This window comes from Danio rerio, chromosome 5 (assembly GCF_049306965.1).
Source record: "Danio rerio strain Tuebingen ecotype United States chromosome 5, GRCz12tu, whole genome shotgun sequence".
Classification (NCBI taxonomy): Eukaryota; Metazoa; Chordata; class Actinopteri; order Cypriniformes; family Danionidae; genus Danio; species Danio rerio.
Genome location: NC_133180.1, coordinates 78,167,501 through 78,191,784, shown reverse-complemented (window position 1 = coordinate 78,191,784; position 24,284 = coordinate 78,167,501). Strand labels below are relative to the sequence as shown.

Here is a 24,284-nt window from a genome sequence, read left to right as displayed (position 1 = left end):
CTTTTTAGCAAACAAGTGTGTTTATGGGTGTAAATAAAAATAATATAGTAAAAAAATACCAGTTTGCAACATCAATCGGCTTAATGAGCTGTTTTAAAGGAATAGATCACCCAAAACGTAAAATTGTCATCATTTACTCATCCTTCACTTGCTCAAAACCTATTTGAGTTTCTTTTTACTTTTTACAAAATCATATATTAAAGAATGTTTGAAACCTGGAACCACTGATTTCCATATTTGTTTTTTCTATGGATGTCAGTGGTTAGCTTTCTTCAAAACTTATTTTGTGTTCAAGAGAAGAAGGAAACTCAGACATGATTGGAACAAAGTGAATGAAGCGTAAATAGTAAGTAAATCTACACTTTCAGATGATCTATATTTAAGGCTAAACATTAGAGGAAGTGAAAGAAACCAGAAGTCCAATGGTAGCCCTGCTCCAACATGAACAAATAAGATAAACAGTAAATTTTATTTCTCGCATAATTTTAATTTTTTTAAAACTCTTATCGTTTTTAATAGTTACTTCATTTAATGCCCAGTCACTGTTTTATTTGGGTTATTTAAAGAGTGAACAAACTGAACCCTGACATAATAGACTGAATATGTCAGTTGCTAGAGGGGATACAGCTGCGACCGGAAGTTTACGAGAATTACGAATTAAATGATCCTTTAATTGTATTTTATTAACGTCTACCCCTACCCCAAGCCAAAACCAAACCATGACCATATTATAAAAATAATTTTAATAATTAATTTATTAATTTTAATAAATAATAAATATACCGATTATTGTTACAATTTATTAAATTACCCATTAAACTGTATTTTATTAACGTCTATTCATACCACAACCCTCGTGATGTAAAAATATTAATTGTTGTACAGTGTCATAAAAATTTGGCTATATTGATGTGAGTATCCTTATAATTTCCGAGTAATTTCCTGGGTAAACATGGCACGCTAATCTCCAAATCGCCATGTTGCTTTGCCGCCCGCGTCAGATTTCTCCGCTAAAGAGGCGTTGAACTCTTGATACGCCTTTGGTCTCGAGCCAGACCGGCAATTCGCAGACTCAGCCAGATCCGGGTCCATTATCTGTGCCCTGATATAAGATCAATGTGATTAATCTCGGAAAAAAAAGAAATAAATATCCACGGCCGACCTGACGCTCTCGCTGCCAACGAGCCACTGGAGAAACCGTCTCGGATCAGATGGCCGCATAACAATGGCGGCTATAAACAGCACAGAAATCTGCATCCTTTTAGCAAATGAAGGAATAAAACACACACACACACACACACACACACACACACACACACACACACACACACACACACACACACACACACACACACACACACCAGGCCACTGCGTTAAGGATCTCTGCCGGGAAGCCATGCCTACTTGAGGATTTCACTGACAAATTTATTAAAGACCTTTATCACTGAACCATCATCAGAGAGAATAAATAAGACATAAAACATTATTGTTTTTCCACAGAACATACACAGGAGCGCCTCCAAACGTTTCCAACAGAGAGAAATGAACGACACACTGATGCATAGAGGTACTGATCTACTGAAGAGAAACAGACAACAACTACAGCTCGTCTTCCAGATCGCAGATCTTCAGTGAACATTGATCAACAGTTGAAACTTCAGTGTTGAGTTTTCATCAGGTTTGCATGCTCAAATAATGATTTACAATGATAGAAACTGACGTTAATGAGATAATTTGGTGATTGTTATTGTGAAATGTAGGAATTACAGGGGGTTTGGAGTGGATTAACCCCTTAATTAACGCTTGAAGGACGTCACAAGATGTACAAGGGTCAGCCCTTAGTGAGTAATAGCTTTTCTGAAATGTATCCTAAATAATAATATTAATACAAATAAAAAAATAGATAATATAGGCTAAATATACATTTGACCACCCCTATTACGGTTCATACCATTGTGAATGCATGATCGCGCCAATTTATAATGAGATGATTTAGTGATTGTTATTGAGAAATGTAGGAATTACAGGGGGTTTGGAGTGGATTAACCCCTTAATTAACGCTTGAAGGACGTCACAAGATGTACAGGGGTTAGCCATTAGTGAGTAATACTGATATGTATCCTAAATAATAACATTAATACTAATAAAAAATAGATAATATAGGCTTACATACATTTGATCACCCCTATTACGGTTCATACCATTGTGAAAACATTAATGCTCTAATCCAAAATTAAGTGATTCTTATTGAGAAATGTAGGAATTACAGCGGGTTTGAAGTGGATTAAACCCTTAATTAACGCTTGAAGGACGTCACAAGATGTACAAGGGTCAGCCTTTAGTGAGTAATAGCTTTTCTGATATGTATCCTAAATAAAAATATTAATACTAATAAAAAAATAGATAATATAGGCTAAATATACATTTGACCACCCCTATTACGGCTCATACCATTGTGAATGCATGATCGCGCCAATTTATAATGAGATGATTTAGTGATTGTTATTGAGAAATAATGATAAATGGGACGAATTACATCATGGATTGAACCCTTAATTAAAGTTTTAATAGTTAGTCTTCTCTGATCTGTATCCTAAATAATAATATTAATACTACTAAAAAATAGATCATATAAATATACATTTGGCCACCCCTATAACGGTTCATACCATTCCAATTCGTCTACGCGCTAAAAACCTCATTTAACCGTTTGAAACCGGCAGATCTAGAGCACTGATAGACATGGTGAGCGTCCACAAGACTGTTTTCTCCTAAAATCGCTGTTTGTTTTTACATGTAGCCTAAAGGTAAACACAAATTTCACTCATAGTTTGACTTATTGTGACTTCTGATTGAGCTAATCGGGATACTGTACATCAGAATACACTAAATATCCCTCAGACAACTGAAAACTTAAATAAGCTTTATTAATAAATTAGATATATTTAAATTAACACCCACATTGGATTCACTAAAGCATGTAGCAGATACACAAAATAACATTATCGAAAAAGAAACAAACTAAAACGGACTTTAGTTTAAGCTACAAATGTTCACTTTTTCTGAAAATACTAATTTTATTGGCCATCACTGTTATGGAGAACAGTTTGGTTGCATCCAAAATTGCATACTCCTATACTATACTGCTAACAACAATATGCGAGCAGAGTAGTATGTCCGAATTCATAGAATTTAAAAAACAGTATGTGAGAAGTACCCGGATGACCTACTAGTTCCGGCGAGATTCTGAAGTGTGGATCGGATGGTAAAGTCTTTACAGCTGCGGATACGCACATCAATATAGCATCGTTTTACACTGTATAGCAATAATTAATATTTTTATGGTCCTGTGGCGGTTAGGTTTGAGGTATGCGTGTTAATAAAATACAATTTATTGGGTACACTGTAAAAAAAAATCCATAATTTTACGGTTTATTTAAGGTTTATTTCACAGGGAAAAAAACTTAAAATAACGGCTGTAAAATTACAGAAATATACCGTAAAATAACTGATATTAAATTACAGAAGTTTTCTGGTAAATTTCTGTAAATTATTATTCGTTATTTAAGGGTAAATTTCTAAAATTTAACGTCATTATTTTACGTTTTTTCCGTCACCCCAGCTGCCGAAAATAAACCGAAAAACTTGTTTTTCTATATAGTGTAATTTAATAACTAACTAAATAATACTCGGTACAACTACTGCTTTTACATTACTGTGACGGTTGGGTTAAGGGTTGGGTAGGGGTAGACGTTAATAAAATACAATAAATGGGAAATTTTATAAGTAATTCTTGTTAACTTCCGGCTACAAACGTATCTGATCCACCAACAACCGCATCAGATGGACACTACGCTATCTCATGAAGCACCGTGAGAGATTTCATGGGAGTGAATCGATGCAACTGACGTGGGCAGTCATGTGATGATGTCAAAATAGCGGATGTAGTACGTCCAAGTTCCATTCATAGTACTACTCAGTAGGTACTGCATTTGAATTTAAATGTACGACTCGGCCGTTAGAAAAGTGCTTTCTATACAGTATAAATGTAAGTATGAATGGAATTCGGACATACTACATCCACAATTTTGTCATGGTCACGTGAACTACATGCGTCAGTTGAGTCACTTCACTCCCATTCATGAATTCTCTTGCGGGGCATCATGGGATAGCGCAGCATGCATGGGATGCGCACTTCAGAATCTCGCCGGTAGTAGTAGGTCATCCGGGTACTTTTCACATACTAATTTTCCAAATGAACATATTACTCTGCTCGCATACTGATTTTAGCGTACTGTATAGTATGTAAGTATGCGCTTTCGGACGAAGCGTCACATTTATACTGTATAGAACGTACTTTTATAATGCCTGAGTAGTACATTTAAATTCAAATGTAGTACCTACTCAATAGTAGGCGACGAACGCAGCCTTTAACCTTTTTTGTTTTGCTAGTTTCTCTCCGGTTGCCGTAAAAAAAGAGAAACTAGCATAAGAAAGTCAAAGTAAATGCTGTAGTCTTGTGTTTCTTTACTAATCTTTCTCAATAGCAATCAAATGATCCCCTAGTTACCTCATTAACATCATCGCAGTGTTCTTGAATCTGTTTCTATCATTTAGCACACCTCGTACAATTTCAGCATTGACGTTTTAAACTCCCAACTGTCGATTCAATGTGAGTTCAATGCACGTCTGCTATCTGAGCTATCCCTGTCGTGAAACATAAAAAAGTCCTACTGTCCTCATAGTGTCCAAGAAGGGGGGTTGTATAAAAATAAAGACTCCACATTGATAAAATGTTATATATGCATATAGACATTTGGCAACGACCAGAACTGGTGATTTCACATTTAACACACAGCAACGATGGATGACGAGCGCTGGATCTTCTTCAAATGATGTGCTCTCAAGAAACTAAACTGTTATGGTTCAAAGTTAACGAAGAGCTGAAAGCTTTCCTCGCAATTGTTGCGTCCAAATGTTGTGAAATCGAAGCCTCCGAAGAACAGCCATTGTCAAAGTAACTGAAAGGTCTAGTAATCCAAGTCCATCGCTGCAGTCTATGGAGATTTACTGAATCAGAATTGGGCATGATCCACTTCATCCAGCCAGGACGCCGGGCTCGCAGGGAAATCCGGATATCCGCCGCTGCTTCCCGTGGATAGATCGGAGCTCGGGCCGTTCCCCGCAGCCATCATCCGAACCCCCGGCGTCATGTTCTGGCCTCCGCTTTGACCCACCATGGGCAGGCCAGACTCTGGGTAGACCAGGCTGGAGATGAGCGGCTGGTGTCTGGGTAAGGGCTGCAGTGGGCCGGGCGACTGCGGGAGGCTGTAGGGGCTGCTGGCCTGGATGTCGTGATACGGTTCCTGCGACGGGATTATAGCACCGTGCTCCAACGGAAACGCCGGATGATTTCCACCCTGGCGACTGAGAGCTGGTGAACTTTCGCTCAGACTGCTGTAGATGCCATTGGAGTGACCCAAATCGGACATGGGTGGCTCGTCTGTGCAGATGGAAAGCAGACAAACAAGTAAGTCTTTGTTTTATTTGCTAGTATCTGTATGGTAAACTAAAGTGGAGCCTCTAGTGAAGTGGTTCGCAAACTGTGGAACGCGTACAGGCTTCCTTCTAGTGGTACAATCTTTCTATTTCTGGCTTAGTCCCTTTATTACTCTGGGGTCGCCACAGTTAGGTGGCTAATTAGTACCAGTTCAGTCGTACGAAAATGTACGATTTTAAAAAGGAGGCGTGGCACCCAGCTCCACCCCTAACCCCAATCGTCATTGGGTGATGAGCAAATCATACTAAATAGTGGTGTTTTGGTGACTGTCACTTTAAATGCAAATGAGATTGTGCTCTATTCAGAAGAGGGCGGAGCTACTGATGGCTGTGCATCGCTGGTCAGGTGTGCGTGTGTGCTTCAGTGTGAGTGTGTGCTTGATGTTTCTGTCACTCCTGTCGCTGTTCATCTAGAATTCCACATCTATAATCCTCTTAGTCTATGCTGACATCATCTCCAGCAGCTCAAACACTCTAATGGCTAATGGACAGACGGCTGCTTCTCACTCAGGGCTGCTGTTTATGCTAATGAGATGGAGAGATGGGCACTAGTGGGCGGGGCTTTCCCCCTCTGATGACACGTGCAAAGGGAGAATGTCAATCAAAGTGTTTCATTCATCAAGTCTGATTATAAATAACACAATTTATTCATGTTTAGCATTAGAGGCTGGAGATATTCACACACTGACACACACACACACACACCTAGGTCATTTTTGCATAATAGGTCCACTTTTAAGGTCACACAGCATTTGGAGCAAATGTACCTGTGAAAGAGACTTCCGCGTCGCTGTCCATGCCGTCCTCCTGAGTGCTGTCTTTGTCTGATTTGGAGCTGCCGCGAGACCTCTTCATGTTTCTGAAGTACTGGCCCCATCTCTGTCTGCCCGCATCTTTCTTCAGCCTCTTCTCTTTTGCTCTTCTGTTTTGAAACCAGACCTGTGCAGTAGAGATGCGGCGTTTAAAAACGAGTAAACATTTCCCTCAACAAAAACCTGCTATATTATGCTAAGGGCGACGCAGTGGTGCAGTAGGTAGTGCTGTCGCCTCACAGCAAGAAGGTCGCTGGTTCGATCCTCGGCTCAGTTGGTGTTTCTGCGTGGAGTTTGCATGTTCTCTCTGTGTTCGCTCCGTTTTTCCCCAAAGACATGAGGTACAGGTGAATTGGGTTGGCTAAATTGTTCGTAGTGTATGAGTGTGTGTGTGAATGTGTGTGGATGTTTCCCAGAAATGGGTTGCGGCTGGAAGGGCATCCGCTGCATAAAAAAAATTGCTGGATAAGTTGGCGGTTCATTCCGCTGTGGCGACCCCAGATTAATAAAGGGACTAAGTCGTCAAAATGAATGAATGAATGAATGAATATTATACTCAGTATTAAATAAAAATACAAATATAACCAACACAATCTCACAGCAATTCGTAACTTTTTGATTTAGTGGCTAATTCGTATGAATTTGTACGATCTAGTTCGTACAGTTTAGTACGATTTGCTCATCACCCAATGACAGTTGGGTTTAGGGGTGGGGTTAGATGCCACGCCTCCTTTTTAAAATCGTACAATTTCGTACAAATGAACTCGTACAAATTCGTACGAATTAGCCACTAAACTGGCAAAACATAAAATACTTACGTTTTCTGGTGAGATCAGGCTGATATAACCTAAAATGTACATACATGTTCATTCATTTCATTCGCTCATTTTCCTTTAGCTTAGTCCCTTTATTCATCAGGGTCCTTTTATTCCACAGCGGAATGAACCACCAACTATTCCAACATATGTTTTACACAGCAGATGCCCTTCCAGCTGCAACCCAGTACTGGGAAACACCCATACACACTCATTCACACACATATACATTCATTCATTCATTTATTCATTTTATTTTTGGCTTAGTCCCTTTATTAATCCAGGGTCGCCACAGCGGAATGAACCGCCAACTTATCCAGCACATGTTTAACACAGCGGATGCCCTTCCAGCTGCAACCCATCACTGGGAAAGATCTATACACACTCATACACTACAGCCAGTGTAGTTGATCAGTTCCCCTATAGCGCATGTGTTTGGACTGGGGGGGAAACCGGAGCACCTGGAGGAAACCCACGCCAACACGGGGAGAACATGCAAACTCCACATAGAAACGCCAACTCATCCAAAAGGGACTCAAACCAGCGACCTTCTTGCTGTTAGGGGACAATGCTAACCACTAAACCACCGTGTCCCCTTGTCTACACATGTAGTATGCCATAAGTTCAACACTTTAAAGGCACTGGCATAGCTAGGTTAGGAAAAAAATCATTAATAAAACATTTATAATTGTTTATTCTGTGAAATGTTGTGGGCAAATGTCATTATTTCGCTTTGATGTATTTTTAAAATTAATATATGAAAATGATTGGTTCTGCTGTTGTTTATAGCCTTTACAACGAGGAGTTCTCATGTCACATTTCAATCACCACATTAATGTAAAAACAGTAATTATATTGAGTATTATTCATATTATTGATTAAATTACACATTGAATTGTAATTTATTAACCACTACCCATAGCCTAACCATCACAGTGATTGTAAAACAGTAATTATATCGAGAATTATTGATTAATTTACCCAGTAAACTGTAATTTTTTATCGACTACCCCTATAATTATTGTTGTACAGTGTCACAAATATTATACTATATTGATGTGCACACCACAGCTGTATCCCTACTTGACGTTACCCGTGTATCTCACCTGCACAACGCGCATGTCCAGTCCGGTTTCCGTGGACAGCTGCTCGCGCACGTGCCGCGCGGGTTTCGGTGAGTTGTTGTACGCGTTTTTCAGCGTCTCGAGCTGCTTGGCGGTGATTGTCGTGCGGGGTCGCTTTGCTGTCGAATCCGCCTCTGGAAGAAGAGCACAGACACATCATGAAAACGAATTTATTCTGCAATCACCATATGCATCAAGTAGAATGCGCCATTAAAGGGATAGTTCACTAAACAATTGAAATTCAGTCGTCATTATTCGGTTTAGTTTGGTAAACAAAAATGACGATATTTGTTGGGAAAATCGGCCGTATGTGACTTACATTGTGTTTTATTGTTTCTACTATGCAGCTTTTTGTCCAACATTCTCAGTGTTTTGTGTTCAACAGAAGAAATAAACTCAAACCAGTTTAGAATCACTCGATTGGGGCTTTTTTGAAGTGAGCTGTGCATGTTTTGATGCTGTAAACTTAATCTCATATCCTTTTTTTGTTGCATGATTTCACATAAAATCTTACTTTAATTATAAATGCCAATCTAGCCGATACATTTAACCTTAATTACTTTAAATAGATGCCAATCAATCCGATTATTATTATTTAAACCAGGCTACATTAGGAAATGCCACGGTGAAATATTAAAACAATTAAAAGAAACATGTGAAGCTGAATTTACACTAGTTAGCCAGCTTTAATGTAAGTTTATCTGCAACCTGTGTTATATGTTTGCATTATTTTAATTTTAATCGCATTGTTTTGTTGCGTATTAGCTTTAGTTGAAACGGGAATGGTGGGATTTATATATGTTTTTGTTCGGATTTATTCAGAAAACTAATATGCATGAAATCTTTCAACTGCACAACATGTTAAAATATTCTTCCTTTATTGGGAAAACATTCTTCAGATTATTTAAATGTTCTTATAAGTCATTCGTTCATTTATTCATTCATTTGTTATCTCGTTTATTTATTTATTAGAAACCCAGAAAGGTTTTCACCAAGCAATTCCATATGTTTATTAGACGTCTGTTAGACATCTAAACACCGATGTATAAATGTGTACCATCTGAATAAACTAAACAGACACCTAAAAATGCCTAAAATTAGACTAGAAATTAAATAAAACGTTTTGACAAACTTCAAATTAGTATTCAATTCATTCCTGATGAATGGTCTAGTTTTGGGATATTCTTTAGACGTCTATTAGATTTCCACTTACAGCCCAATATTTATCATTAGACTTGTTTTAGCCAAACCATCTGTGTTTAGATGTTTATTAGACGTCTATTAGACTTATTTTAAACACACAACTCCGTATGCACACTATTGAACATTTACACTGTATACGCCAACATGCACAATACCCAAAAGCAGAGATTTGCAGCGCATGTGTGTTTACTCCTCAATTGATCACACTATAAGAAGCATTCCTGACTCCATCTCCAAATATATCACTGTAGCTTCATCGGATTTGTGCAATATTGAAAGCGCTGAATCGGGCTGAAAGTGGCCGGCAGCGGAGCGCGCGTGTATCGGGCTCCATTCATCAGCTCCGCGCGGCTCTCCGGCGCTCCTGCTCCCGCTGGCACTTATCGATTGGGGGCTGGCGGGTTCGCAATTACCTGAGCTGGGTCAAATGTTTATGGACGAGCCACGACCGGCGAGATTAAGTTCAGAGTTAAAAGCTGCCGATCAATGCCAGGTCATCGAATGAAGGAAGCAAAAACTGTAGCAGCTCTACAAAATGCTGGGTTGTTGTAACCTGTAACGTTGAGTCAAATATGGACACAAGTGTGATTTGAACTTAATTAAAAAATAACTTTGGAATTGTCAATATTTGACCCAGAGTTTGGCTAAAATGTTGTTGTTGTTGTTTTTTGTAGTTATTATTATTATTATTATTATTACCCAGACGTTATGCTTGTCCATTTATTTGATCCACTGTTGTTGTTGTTGTTGTTGTTTTAACTTAATTTAATTTACCTTTTTTCACCCAAACATTGGGTTTGTCCATAACTGACAAAACGTTTGGTTAAAAATTTACATTTATTAAAAAAACTGCTTTGGGTTTCTCCATGTTTGACCCCAAATCTAGTGTTTTTCCCCAATTTAATTTAAATTACACTTTTAAATGAAGAGTTGTTGGGTTTGTCTATATTTGACAATGTTGGGTTAGCCTACGCTTTAGTCTCTACAAATGCTGGGTTGTAGTAAGCTTTAACGTTGAGTCAAATATGTGATTTAAACTTTAAATAAACAAAAACTTTAAATAAATAAATAAATAAATAAATAACCCTACTTTGGGTTTGTCGATATTTGACCCAGAGTGTGGCTATAATGTTGTTTTTATTAACCAGACATTAGGTTTGTTCATTTAGTTAATCCACGTTTTTTCAACTTTGGTTTCATTTAATTTTTATTTATTTATTTTTTTTACATTTAATTTGGTCCATTTTTGACCCAAATGTAGGTTATTTTCCCCAATTCAATTCAAATTACGCGTTTAAATCAGTAGTTGGGTTGGTCTATATTTGAGACAATGGTTAACCTGCACTTTAATCACTCTACAAAATGCTGGGTTGTCGTAACCTGTACCGTTACAGGTAATATGGACACAAGTGTGATTTAAACTTATTAAAAAACAACTTTTGGTTTGTCGATATTTGACCCAGAGTGTGGCTAAAATGTTGTTGTTTTTAATTATTATTAAACAAAGGTTTGTCCATATATTTGATCCACTGTTGTTTATTTTTCAGTTTGATTTACTTGACCCTTTTTCACCCCCAAAATTGGATTTGTCCATAATTGACAAAACGTTTGGTTAAAAATTTACATTTAATTGAATTTTCCTCAATTTAAATTTTTTTTTAAAATTTTAAATAAGTATTTGGGTTGTCTATATTTGACACAACCTTGAGTTAGCCTATACGCTTTAGTTAAAATGCTGGGTTGTTGTATCCTGTAACGTTGACTCAAATTTGGATACACGTGTGATTTTAACTTAAAAAAACAACAACTTTGTGTTTGTCGATATTTGACCCAGAGTTTGGCTAAAAGTTTTTTTTTTTTTAATTATTATTAATCCGACGTTAGGTTTGTCCATATTTGATCCAGGTTTTTTTCAGCTTGGGTTAAAAAGTGTTACAAATAAGTGTTTTTTAACATTCAATTGGGTTTGACTCTTAGTTTTTTTCCCCAATTTAATTTAGTGACACTTTTTCGCCCAACTTGTTTGTGTTTGTCTATATTTGACAAAACGTTTGTTACATTTAATTAGAAATAAATAAAATATAATGTTTGACCCCAAGGTTATTTTTCCCCGAATTAATTTAAGTGACACTTTTTACGCAATGTTTGGGTTTGTCAATATTTGACTCAACGCTGGGTTAAACCAATCAACCATTGCTATATGTGACAAGCGTGATATTTGTGACCTGTTTGTAACTTAAATGTGCCTAGACATGCGCAAAGCGAGCAGCTGCTGTACCTCTCTGTTTGGCCGTCTCGTAGTCCGCTTTGCACACCAGCCGACTGTCCTCCATCAGGTAGTACTCGTCCCCGGTGGCCAGCTGCCTCTTGCACACGATACAGGCGAAGCAGTGCAGGTGATAGACGAAATCCTGCGCCCTGCGGACCACCTGCGTCGGCGGAATCCCCTGCTGACACGCCGCGCACTTGGTGCCAAACCTCCTGCTCACAAAACACAGGCAAACCCTGGTCAGGGGAGATCTGAAGCGAGAAGATGACCCACGTGAAAAATACTGTGGTGTTGGGTTGTTTTCAAGCCAACGCTGGGTCAAATGTGCACAGACACACAGCATGGGTTTAAAAGTGCACTGTAGAAATAGATTGGTTCACTCATTGCCTTATAATTGTGAAATATGCCTGCAAAATAATAAAAGTCAATGGATTCACTGACTTTTTAAAGTAAAATCCACTCGTTGCTTTAAAGGCAACCGCTTTAAATGGGTTAAATTTGACACAAACATTGGGTTAAAATGGTTTAAATCGAATACTTTTCGTATGGTTTGTCCACACTTGACTTTAAAACGTTGTGTTGAAACAACCCAGAATTGTTTTCATTGTATACAGAACATATACATATTCTGTAGTGTTGGGTTATTTTTTAACCCAACGCTGGGACCAAAAGCACAAAAGTCGGATTTAAAAGTGTGATTTTAAATTTAATAATAATAAAAAACTTTGTGTTTGTCTGTATTTGACTCTGTGTTGGGTTAATATGGTTATTTACATTGTTTATAAATATCCCAACTTTGAGTTTGTCCATGCTTGAATCAAGGTCAGAGTAAAACAACCCGGATTTTATTGAATGTATAGAACAGAGCTCATTTACTGTAGTGTTTTTGAACATTACAATGAAAGTAACTGCTTTATGTAAGCAAGCCACACTTACTAGTCAATTTCCTCCAGCTAGATTATACAGAATGTATGATCAGCTTTGCAGTTTTTGCTGTGTATATTAATATTTTAAGGACATTTTACACGTTATGTTTTGGAATCTCACTTTTGATGCAATCAATAACTCAGCCAATCAGAGTGTTTGGTAAAATGATCAGTTACTCTAAATCATTATAATGCACACTGTTCACCAACTCTGTTTCACAGGCAACTTTTCATACAGTTCTTCATACTGTTGGATACATTAACAATCTAAGTACTCTAATATGATGTAGTAACTTGTAAGGTATACTACAGCACACTTTACTATAGATAACACTCATATGCTGCGTATACCACTGCGTTCTACAACTGTATTTTACTGTAGACACTCCTAAAGGCTGTGTTTCTCAACCACGTTCCTGGCGGAGCACCAGCTCTGCACATTTCCATGTCTCCTTAACCAAACACACCAGATTCAGGCCATCAGCTCATTAAGAATGGGTGCGACAGAGAAAGGAGACATCCAATGCAGTGCTGGTGATCTTCCGGGAATGTGGTTGAGAAACACTGCTATGGTGTGTGGGGGAGCAGGAGCACTGACTTGAAGAAGTCGTCTTTGCAGTACACGCTGTCTCCTCTGCTGAAGCATTTGTCGGCCAGCTGAGACTGACAGTCGCTGCATTTCAGACACTTGCTGTGCCAGTGGCGATCCAGAACCTTCAGGATGAAACGATCCACGATGTGCTGATTACAGCCCGCACAGACCGGGATATCTGCGGGTTGAACACAAGACCTGTAATGTTAAACTCTGTAGATATCAGAACATGTAACCCGACATTAACATGCGTCTTCGACATTCCAGCTGCGCGGAAATCAACAGCGCAACTGGGCTGCAACAATAATATGCGTATTGTGTATTGAATGTTTTATTAGTTGTGTATAATTTTGATTTACATTATTGCACCGTAATCTTGTAAAGATTGCTATTTGTAATCGTTTGCAGTGCTGTTGTCTGGGTTGGTGTTGTATATTACGCATCAAACACCTTGTAATAAACCGCAACACATTTCACAAACTCATTTCTCTAGATATTATATCTTATTCATTCATTCATTCATTCATTCATTCATTCATTCATTCATTTTCTTGTCGGCTTAGTCCCTTTATTAATCCGGGGTCGCCACAGCGGAATGAACCGCCAACTTATCCAGCAAGTTTTTACTCAGCGGATGGCCTTCCAGCCGAAACCCATCTCTGGGAAAATATCTACACTATATTAATATTTTAAATGTCACTAAACGTCTCTTTGTTAAACTGTGTTAACATTAAAAGTGGACAGAGCGGAATTCACAACCGTAAATAAACACAAAACACACTTAATATACGGAAACTGTGTGTGTGTGTGTATATGTGTGTGTGTGTGTGTGTTGCCAGATTGAGGTGAATAACTGCTTTGCGATTTGAATAATTTGTCAATTTTGTGAGGTGAAGAGTTTCATACAAGGTCTGGCAACTTGACAAACTTGGGGGAAAAAGTCCATGCGGGAGATTCCCGGGAGAATCAACTAAACGAGAGGGTGGCGGGCGTAAAATATGAGAGACTCCCGGGAAAGGCATCAGACCTCCGGTTTAGCATATGCATCATCAGCTTTTTATGTTAACAACAACAATACACGCCAAAAACGCTGGGTAGTAGCTATTAAAGGGAAAGTTTATCACAAAATATAGTTTACTCACGTCTTTATTAATCAGTTCTAAACTTTTCTGAGTTTCTTTTATCTGTTTGAACACGAGAGAAGATATTTTGAAGAATGTTGGTAACCATTGACGTCTATGGGAAAAGAAAATACTGTCAATGGTTACTGGGCATTGTTCAAAATATCTTCCTTTGCGTTGGTTCAACAGAAGAAAGTCAAATAGGTTTGCAAGTGAAGGAGTAAATGATGACACTGACACTCTAACCCAGCGTTGGGTTAAAGTTAAACAGTTAATTTTTACAATTTAAATAAACATCTTTGTTTAATGGTTAATTAATGATGTTAAATAAGAATGCATTGTTAATTCTGTTGTTGTGTTAATGACCATGCAAAATGCTTTCCTCGCAGCGGCATTACTCAATATTTAATTGAAAATTTAGTTAAACATCCCCTAACATCGTTAGTTAATGTTTAATTAAATATGTTAAATAATTATTTATTATTCATTCATTTTTCTCCGGCTTAGTCCCTTTATTTATCAAGGGTCGCCACAACGGAATGAACCGCCAACTTATCCAATTTTACACAGCAGTAATTTACACTCTAAAAATATTCAACCCATATACACGTAAAATAAGCACAAACTCAGCTGGTTTACATTAGTAAATTAAATATATAACCAAACTTGAACCCAGATTTAATTGTACACAAATTCCTGTGAAAAGCCCACACTGAAATTGTCCTTGCTAATTAGGACATTTTCTTTATTTTCATCTTCGTTATTAAGGCGGCATTATGGCACTTTTTATTTAAGAAATAATTATCATTTATTTTCAGTTTGCTGCTTTTGTTTATTAGTTTGCCTCGATTGTTGTAAGCTGAAAGTGGTCAGTCATATTATCGGGATTAAATGTAGGTTATTTTAATGCCGAAATCTGGATTTTTCATTTCTTCCACATGCTTTATCTGTATTTAGTAACTTTGAGCTGTCATTTTTGTGATAACGCACACTTCTATATCAGCAAACTAAATGAAATGCATTTAAAATATGATTGTGAGCACAGCTTATGCATTATTATTGTTATTATTATTATTATTATTATTAAATAAGTTATAGCAAACTAGCAATAATACGGTAGTTGCTGTATTGTAATAATTGATTAGCGAATTTGTAACAACAATAGTGCAAATAATAATAATAATAGGCCTGTTATTATTGTTGTTATAATTAGCATTATGTTATAATAAACTAAATAGACTGTATCATCTTCATTGTATTATTATTATTATTACCACTATTAATAATTTCTAATGAGTTTTTAACAACAATAGTAATCATTTCATCAGCATCATTTTAGTATTGTTATTATTATTATTAGGGTGCTATTAATATTATTTTTTATTATTGAATAAGTTATAGCAAACTAACAATAATATGGTATTTTTTGTATTCTTCCAATTAATTTTTACCGAATTTGTAGCAACAATAGAGCAAATAATAATAATAATAATAATAATATGCCTATTATTATTATTATTATTATTATTATTATTATCAATGTTATTCGGTAATAATAAACTAATTACAATGTATTATTAACTTCACTATAATATTATTATTACTTCTGTTTTTATTAATTTATAATGAATTTGTAACAACGACAACAATAATAATCATCAATATCATCACCATTATTATTATTATTTGTAGTAGTATTATTAGTAGCAGTAGTGATATTATTATCTTATTATAAATCACAATGTAACTCAAAGGTCACAATAACACTTCACAGATGGACTTTTTAGTAGATATTTACATTTTTTCTATATTATTAGAATCTTAAGAATTTCTAAGAATCTTAATTTTAATGCTATTATTATTTATTATTAATTGTTAGTTATTTATTATTAATTGTGTTTAGCTATTATGCAAAATCAAAAACAAAATCAAAATCTTTCAAATTTAACATCTTATTAGGTATATTAGAACATAAACTAATGATACAACAACACCATCAAAATTATTATTATTATTATTATATAATATATTAATAATAATAATAATAGTCCAGTCTCCCTAAACAGCAACTCTCTTTAATTGTCAAATATATCTAAATACTGATGTCAAATAAAGCGAGCTATATGTTTGGTGTGATATTTTAATAATTGAGTAAATGCTTTAATAATTAAATGAATAAAGCCGCGTTTTGTCAGTCGAATCCGCTGTTTTGGAGCCAGTAGAGTCTCTGACGTCATGAACTGGTGCACAGCTGTCAATCAATTATTCAGCAATGCAACATCTCTAATCATCAGCCCGTAAAGGACAATAATACACACTTCTCTGTCAGAATGGAGAAGAAAATAAACAAATATTAATAATATTTTTATCATTTTTCTATTGGAACACAAAAAAGTTTCAACCTAATTAACAAAAAACAAACAAACATAGAGCACGTCAGATAATATCAATAAAAACAACAACAACAATAATAATAAATAATAATAAATAATTAATATTAAAGCAAATTAAAAACAATAATAATTCTATTAGAATGTTATTAATGATGATGGAAAAAATTAAATAATAATAATAATAACAATATTAATAATTAGGTTAATAATAAGGAAACAAATATTAATTATATTAGTTAATAAAAGTAGAATAAAATAAAAACAATTATAACAATTTAATAAAATAAATAAACGATAAAAAGTATAAATAATAAAACTATAAATAATTAAACAATTAATAAATATAAATAATAATTAATAAAAGCATATAATAAAGTATAAATAATATAAACAAATGACTGTAGTTTTCCACAACTATATATATATTATACCACAGTACAACACAGTTTACTGTATAGTAAAGACTAAAGTGTATTACAGTGTTCATTACAGTTAATCAGTTCACTATATTACAGTTTGCTGGAACATTTACGAATTTAAGAGTTGTAGACACTATAATACAATACACTTTAATGTAGTGCATAAACACTATAGTATTTACTATAAACGTGTCATGTGATACTGTCAGTCATTCACATCATGTAATTATAATTAGTAGTGAATTATTGCGGGTGTTTCTCACGCGCTGGTTAAGCAGGTGCATTATGTGATCATGACACGATTTACATATTCAGGATTGAAAACACACCAAACAATACAAAATAAGAATACAAATAAGCCTGTATTACACCCAAATACAAAATATTGCAATTTTGCGCACAGACACATTTAATCCAATGCATTAGCATATTTTGTAGCCTACATAAACCGCTTTTTTTTGTTATTTATAAATAAATATTTGAAATTCGAGGTCAAAACAGATACAAGAACTGATTAAAACTCTAGAAAATGCTGGGTTGCTTCAATAATAATAATCATAATAATATTAATAATCATCATAATAATGATCAATTAATACTGTTGGGTATGTGCAAACCCAATCATTTAAAAAGTGTAGTTTAAATTAAATTAATAAATTAACCCAACACTGAGTTTGTCCATATTGTATTATTTTATTTTGATGCATTTCATCAAAAAACACGTTTTAAAATATAGATGTAATTTAATCTATATTTACATATTTATTTATTTAAATCTAATCTCATCCGAACAGCATCTCGAAAATCATTCATTCATTTTGTTGTCGGCTTACTCCCTTTATTAATCTGCGGTCGTCACAGCGGAATGAACCGCCAACTCATCCAGCATATGTTTTACGCAGCGGATGCCCTATACAACCCATCACTGGGGAACATCCATACACACTCATACACTACGGACAATTTAGTTGATCAGTTCCCCTATAGCGCATGTGTTTGGACTGTAACCGGAGCACCCGGAGGAAACCCACGCCAACACGAGGAGAACATGCAAATACACTGAAATGCCAACTGACCCAACCGGGACTCAAACCAGCGACCCTATTGCTGTGAGGCGATTGTGCTACCCACTGCACCACCGTGACGCCCACATTCCGAAAATCGACGTCTTTATGTGCATTAAACCAGCCTCATGAAGGCAAATTCAACCAGTTTAATTGAATAACGAATGCATTAATTAATTAATAAACAGAGAGAGACAGCAATATTCTACAACAAATTATATCTGCTTCCTTATATCAGCCTGTAATCCGGCTCTGTTTTTAAAGCGACAAAATGAACGCACACACAGACTCTAAACAGCTCTAAAAATGCTGAGTTGTGAAATATGTGCAAACCCAGTCATTGGGTCAAAAAGAGAAGTTCACATTTAATTGAAACATACAGTATTGGATTAAAACAACAACCTTCATTTTATTTTTAGAGACTATTGTGATGCACATTTAATCTGCATATGAATTTATTTATTATTTAATTCATTTGTTTGATTTTTTGTTTGTATTTTCAGCCAAATATCATATAATTGTATCGGAAAGATCGACGTGTTTCGCATGCGTTTAAATCAAATAATTATTTAAATTATTATATCGGCATAATGAATGCAAATGCAACCCATTTAATTAGTTAATTAATTAAACAGACTGGCAGAGGCACAAGCAATGCTCTACAACAAAATATAACTGCTAAGATGAACTGCTTAGGTAAATAAATGCTGGATTTTTGTAACCCGATATTGGGTAAATTAAATGTAACCCACAGCGCTTGATTAAAAAAAGTATTTAAATGAGGCATATTCAATATTAAATTTATCAAACTGGATTAAAACAACTAACATTTTTTTAATATCATACACATTTAATCTAAAACACGTTTTAAATTGATGTTATTTAAGCTATATTTTAACTTATTTTAATCTAATCTCAACCGAATAGCATCTCGAAAGTAGATGCATTTACATTTATTAAATCGACATAATAAATGCAAGTGCAACCTGTTTAATTAATTAATTAATTAATTAATTAAACAGACAGAGGCACAACAAATATATCAGCCTGTAATCCTGCTCTGTTTTTAAAGCGACAAAATGAACACACACACACACGCACACACACACACACACGCACACGCGGTGAACTTTTAAATCCGGATTTCTCCGTATTCTCCTCATTGATTTGGGTCACAGGGCTGGGTTATTTTTTCTAAGGGAAAGTGTGTGTCGTGAAGTGCTGATGGAGCTGATCAACATCCAGATGAATGTTATTGACACTGATCTGCCGTGTCCTGGGAAATCAGCCTTAGTGCCACCGCGGCCGCACATGATAAACTCAAAATCAATACAGCATTTGCCTGATTCCCCGACTTTATGAAGCACGTGTCGGCGAAAGGTGCTGCGATCTGCCTCCTTACTTTCTGCTTTATCATTTTTATATCACGTTGAGCTGTTCGCCTTTGATCTAACGCTCTCCCGCGAGTGTGTTTGGCCGCGCGCTTTGTTGACTGGAGCTCTTGCATTCATTATTTTGGAAGACTGTTGCACGATATATTTTCCGTTTATGTGCATACGCTTTAATGCAAAATTAAAAAAGTTATAAACATTATTGTTTGATGTAAAATATAACGTCAAAACAGTGAGTGCGGATCACTACTTGTTATCAGTAACCAAATTACTACAGAATTATATATGTGTGTGTGCATATATGAACAATTTTGCAGAGATAGTTTCACTGTTTATGTTTATGCATGCATGTAGCATCATAAAAGTACAAGTAATAAAATATAATATACTATATGCACAAGAATATTCGTGCTTTTTGAAATCATGAACCAAATAAATGCGCTATCAGAACTTGATATCGTAAATTAAGCATGCATTACATTTCTGGCATTGATCCAAACTAACCTCATGAGCCATTTTAAGTTAAACTGACTTAAAGCAGCGTGCATAACTTAAATAAAAATAAAATTGACTTCTTAAGCATGCAATTTTGGCTGATCGTGTTCAATTTCAGGTTTTATATATGCTGCTTTCTGTATTAACGCGACTTTCAAATGTGCTGTCAAATAAAAACCCTCATCATGACTTGAGAATGTTTTACACTGCACAAATTATATGATCAATAAGTCATGACAACATATTAATCATAACCTTTAAACAAAGTTATTCATGTTTCAACTTGTTATACAAGCTGCTTTAATGTAATTTGATCTTGTAGAGACATCTGAGAGATGGCCATATGCAAAATACACGACAGACAAGTGCATGTTTGGACTTTAAAGATAGAAAAATATAAGTGCAACACATGTTTCGACGCTTATTTATAGATACTTTTAACCGATTAATCGCATCCGTAACACAAGTTCACATGGAAACATATAATTTATGTGAAAATATTGACAATTTAAATCAATCTAAAAATAAGGCAAGCACTTATATTTCATTGTTTATATATATATTGTCAATATTAAAATTACAGTTAGGTACATATATTGAAATATATGTTTAAATATGCTCAAATATGGATGAAATGACTCATAATTCGACTTAAAATAAGGAAAACATATATATTTCGCCGTTAAACATTGCAGTTACTAATAGGTATAGGCTACATGTATTCAAATATATTGAAATATATAATATATATGTGTTAAAATAATGGCATGGTCGTATAATGACTCATAAGATTAATTTAATTCAATTTTAAAATAAGGCAAGCACTTATATTTTGTTGTTTATATATATTTGTTAAACATTACAAATACGTATTCCAATATATTGTGATATATATGTTCAAATATGCCCGAATATTGCTGAAATGACTCAGAAGGTTAATTTAATTCGACTTAAAATAAGGCAAACATATAGATTTCGCTGTTAATCATTGTAATTTCCAATAGGACACATGTATTCAGATATATTAACATATATATGTTAAAATATGCCAATAAATGGTTGAAATGGTTAATTTAATTCAACTTTAAAACAAGGCAAACATATGTATTTTACCGTTTGTTAAACATTGTGATATTAATAGGTTGCCTATTCAAATAAATCAAAATATATAATAAATATTTGTTAAAATATTGTCATATGGTTGTAATAATGACTCATAAGATTCATTTAATTCGACTTACAAATAAGGAAAGCATTTATAATCATTGTTTACATATATTGTTAATAATTGTAAATACAAATAGGTGCATATTTTCAAATATATTGATATAATAAAATACGCCCGAATATGGTTGAAATGACTCATAAGATTAATTTAATACTACTTAAAAATAAGGAAATCATATATAATTCGCCATTTATGTATTTTATCGACTATTGTAATCACAAATATGTAAATTTATTAAAATAGATATAATATATATGTTAAAATATTGACACATGGTCGTAATGACTCATGAGATTAATTTTATTCAACTTAAAATTAAGGCAAGCACATATATTTCGTTGTTCATATATATTTTGTCAACTATTTTGATTATCAATAAATGCATATATATTTAAATATATTGTTCAAATATGTAATATGAATGTTTATACATGCTCATGTGGTTGGAATGACTCAACTTAAAAAATAATGCAAATATAAGCCTATTTCTGTCAACTATTGTAATTATAGATATGTACCTTCAAATATACTGTAATATGTATAAAAATATGATTGAAATGACTTATTAGTTTGATTCAACTTAATAAAAGGCGAACATCCGGGCTAATTTAGTCTTTAAGATGAAGATAATGTGTCCAGAAGACGCTTTCATTTCTTGATTCCCTCAGCCGCGGTGTAACTGTGCAGAAGAGCCGTGTGTGCGCGGTGTTTCAGGTGCTGCACCTGTTGAGGAAACCCGATCCCGCGGCGGAGTTTAAAGCGCGTGCATGCGGATGGAGATCGGCGGGTCTCCATGACAACCGCTTCACATCTGCCGCTCATCACTGATTCATGCCGACAGACGGAGAGGCGACCGGAGGAGACCATAACTTTGTTAAAATATAGAGATATACGCGTTTATAAATCATCAGCATGCTGTGAATGTGTGTCAACTGCGTGCATTTCAGAGCAACAGTTAATCCTGGGGTTCATCAGGTTCAGGAGATGCGCAGAGTTTCGGATTTCAGCGTTGATAAGTACTCATTCGCTCTATTTCTTTACATTAAAAGTCACTTTTTGAGTCATTATAATTTAAACTGGCTCAAAAGAGCTCGTATAACTTACAAAAATAAGTCGATTAATATTGACTTATTGATCATATAGTTTTAGTTGATCGTGAACAATTTGAGGTTTGTTAATTGAGTGATTTATGCCGCATATATTATTATTATTAATAATTGTTGCAATGATATAACACGACTTTTACATGTGTTATCAAATAAAACCCGTAACCCGTATTATTTGAGAATATTTTACACTAAACTAATTATGCGGTCAATAAGTCGTGACGACATATTAATCGTTTTATATTAATAAACATTTCCCAGGGATGTGCTGCGGCTGGAAGGGCATTCGCTGCGTAAAAAATGTGCTGGATAAGTTGGCGGTTCATTCCACTGTGGCGACCCCGGATTGATCTTTTAACTTTTTCTTTGGACTAAGCCGAAAATAAAATGAATGAATGAATATTAATAAACAATGCAAATAACGTGTGTGTGTGAGTTTGTGGACAACTTTTTATACGAGCTGTTTCACGTCGGCTTCATCTGCGTTAAGTTGCTTTGACGCAATCTACATGTTAAAAAGCGCTAAAGAAGTAAAGATGAATTGAATTTAATTAAATTAAAGAGCTCAGCACACTCTAAAATGCTGGGTTATTTCTGCTTATGATTTTTTGGGAGGTGAAATATGGAGAAAATCAACCAGTGCGTTTATTGTTTTAGCTATTCAATTTATACGGCAACATTTAACCCGGTGTTTGTCCATATTTAAATTAATTTTGGTTGAAATAACCCTGCATTTACTAGAATGTGGTTCATTTAAAACAAAGTATTAAGGATGAAATTATCAGATATATTTTAAAGTGATCTGACTCTTCTACAACATTATATCGGTAAGAATCTTTTATTTGGAGGATGCTGAAACCTTACATCGCATCTCTTCGATGGCATTTGATTGCACTAAATATGTTTTAAAATGCTGGGTTTTTGCAAGCCAACGTTGGGTCAAATATATAGAAAAGAAAAACACGTTTGGGTTAATTTTTTGTAAATTAAATTTGTATTGCATTTAAACCAAATGTTTGGGGTTGCCTATATACATTAAAACAATCTTGCTCGTTCAAACTACTTATTTAAAATAAGCTGACACAAAACAACTGTTGAGATTTTATTGGGACAACTTAATTTTTTGTTATGTTTCATGCACATAAATTTGTTAAAAGTGTTAAATTAACTTAATCAGTTTGTGCTGGGACAGCATTAATGAATTGTGTGGAACCCTGCATTTTACAGTGTATTTAACCCAATGTTGAGCTACGACTATTATTTTATAATGTAGATTATTTAATTATTGACTAAACTTAGTGTACATGAAAGATAAAATAACTATCGTTTATTCTCGCATATATAAATGAAAGATACACAAAGGATTTGACGGAGCTCCTCCTGCGTGTTAATAAAACACTGAAGCGAGTGAATGCGCTGAAACATCTAACCTCAAATCTGCCATTTAAACATTCAGCTTTCCGGTTTAGTCGAGTCAAACATATAGTGTAGCTTATTTATACCAACTAATACTTTAGGTTTTATTTATTAAATCAGACAGAATCTGCTTTTTTAGTTCTCCGCTTTTTGTATTCTGTGTTGGCATTAATTCTTGTGTTTTCCGCCGTATCAAAACTCAATTATGACAATTCAATATTAATAATAAAATGCATTAAATGAAAGGAATCGCGGGCTTACCTTGACTGGAGCTGTATCTGGTGTAATTTCCAGCATTTTGACAACTCGATCCTGGATGTTCTAACAACATTCTGGCGATAAAAATAAACT

At 34.9% G+C, this 24,284-nt stretch overlaps 1 protein-coding gene across 2 annotated transcripts in view; it reads right to left on the bottom strand.

Moving 5' to 3' along the window:
• Positions 1 to 1,404: 1,404 nt before the first annotated feature.
• Positions 1,405 to 24,284, bottom strand: part of lhx3 (LIM homeobox 3) — a 23,008-nt gene continuing 128 nt past the window's right edge. Inside the window, exons 1-6 of one of the 2 annotated variants that reach the window (XM_073949785.1) lie at positions 24,195 to 24,284; positions 13,307 to 13,478; positions 11,792 to 12,033; positions 8,293 to 8,444; positions 6,327 to 6,498; positions 1,405 to 5,503 (exon numbers count right to left, since the gene is read on the bottom strand). The exon at positions 24,195 to 24,284 is cut by the window's right edge and continues 128 nt beyond it. In XM_073949785.1, coding sequence (XP_073805886.1) covers positions 5,076 to 5,503; positions 6,327 to 6,498; positions 8,293 to 8,444; positions 11,792 to 12,033; positions 13,307 to 13,478; positions 24,195 to 24,264 — 1,236 coding nt within the window. In that variant the 5' untranslated portion in view covers positions 24,265 to 24,284 and the 3' untranslated portion in view covers positions 1,405 to 5,075. 2 annotated transcript variants of the gene reach the window in all.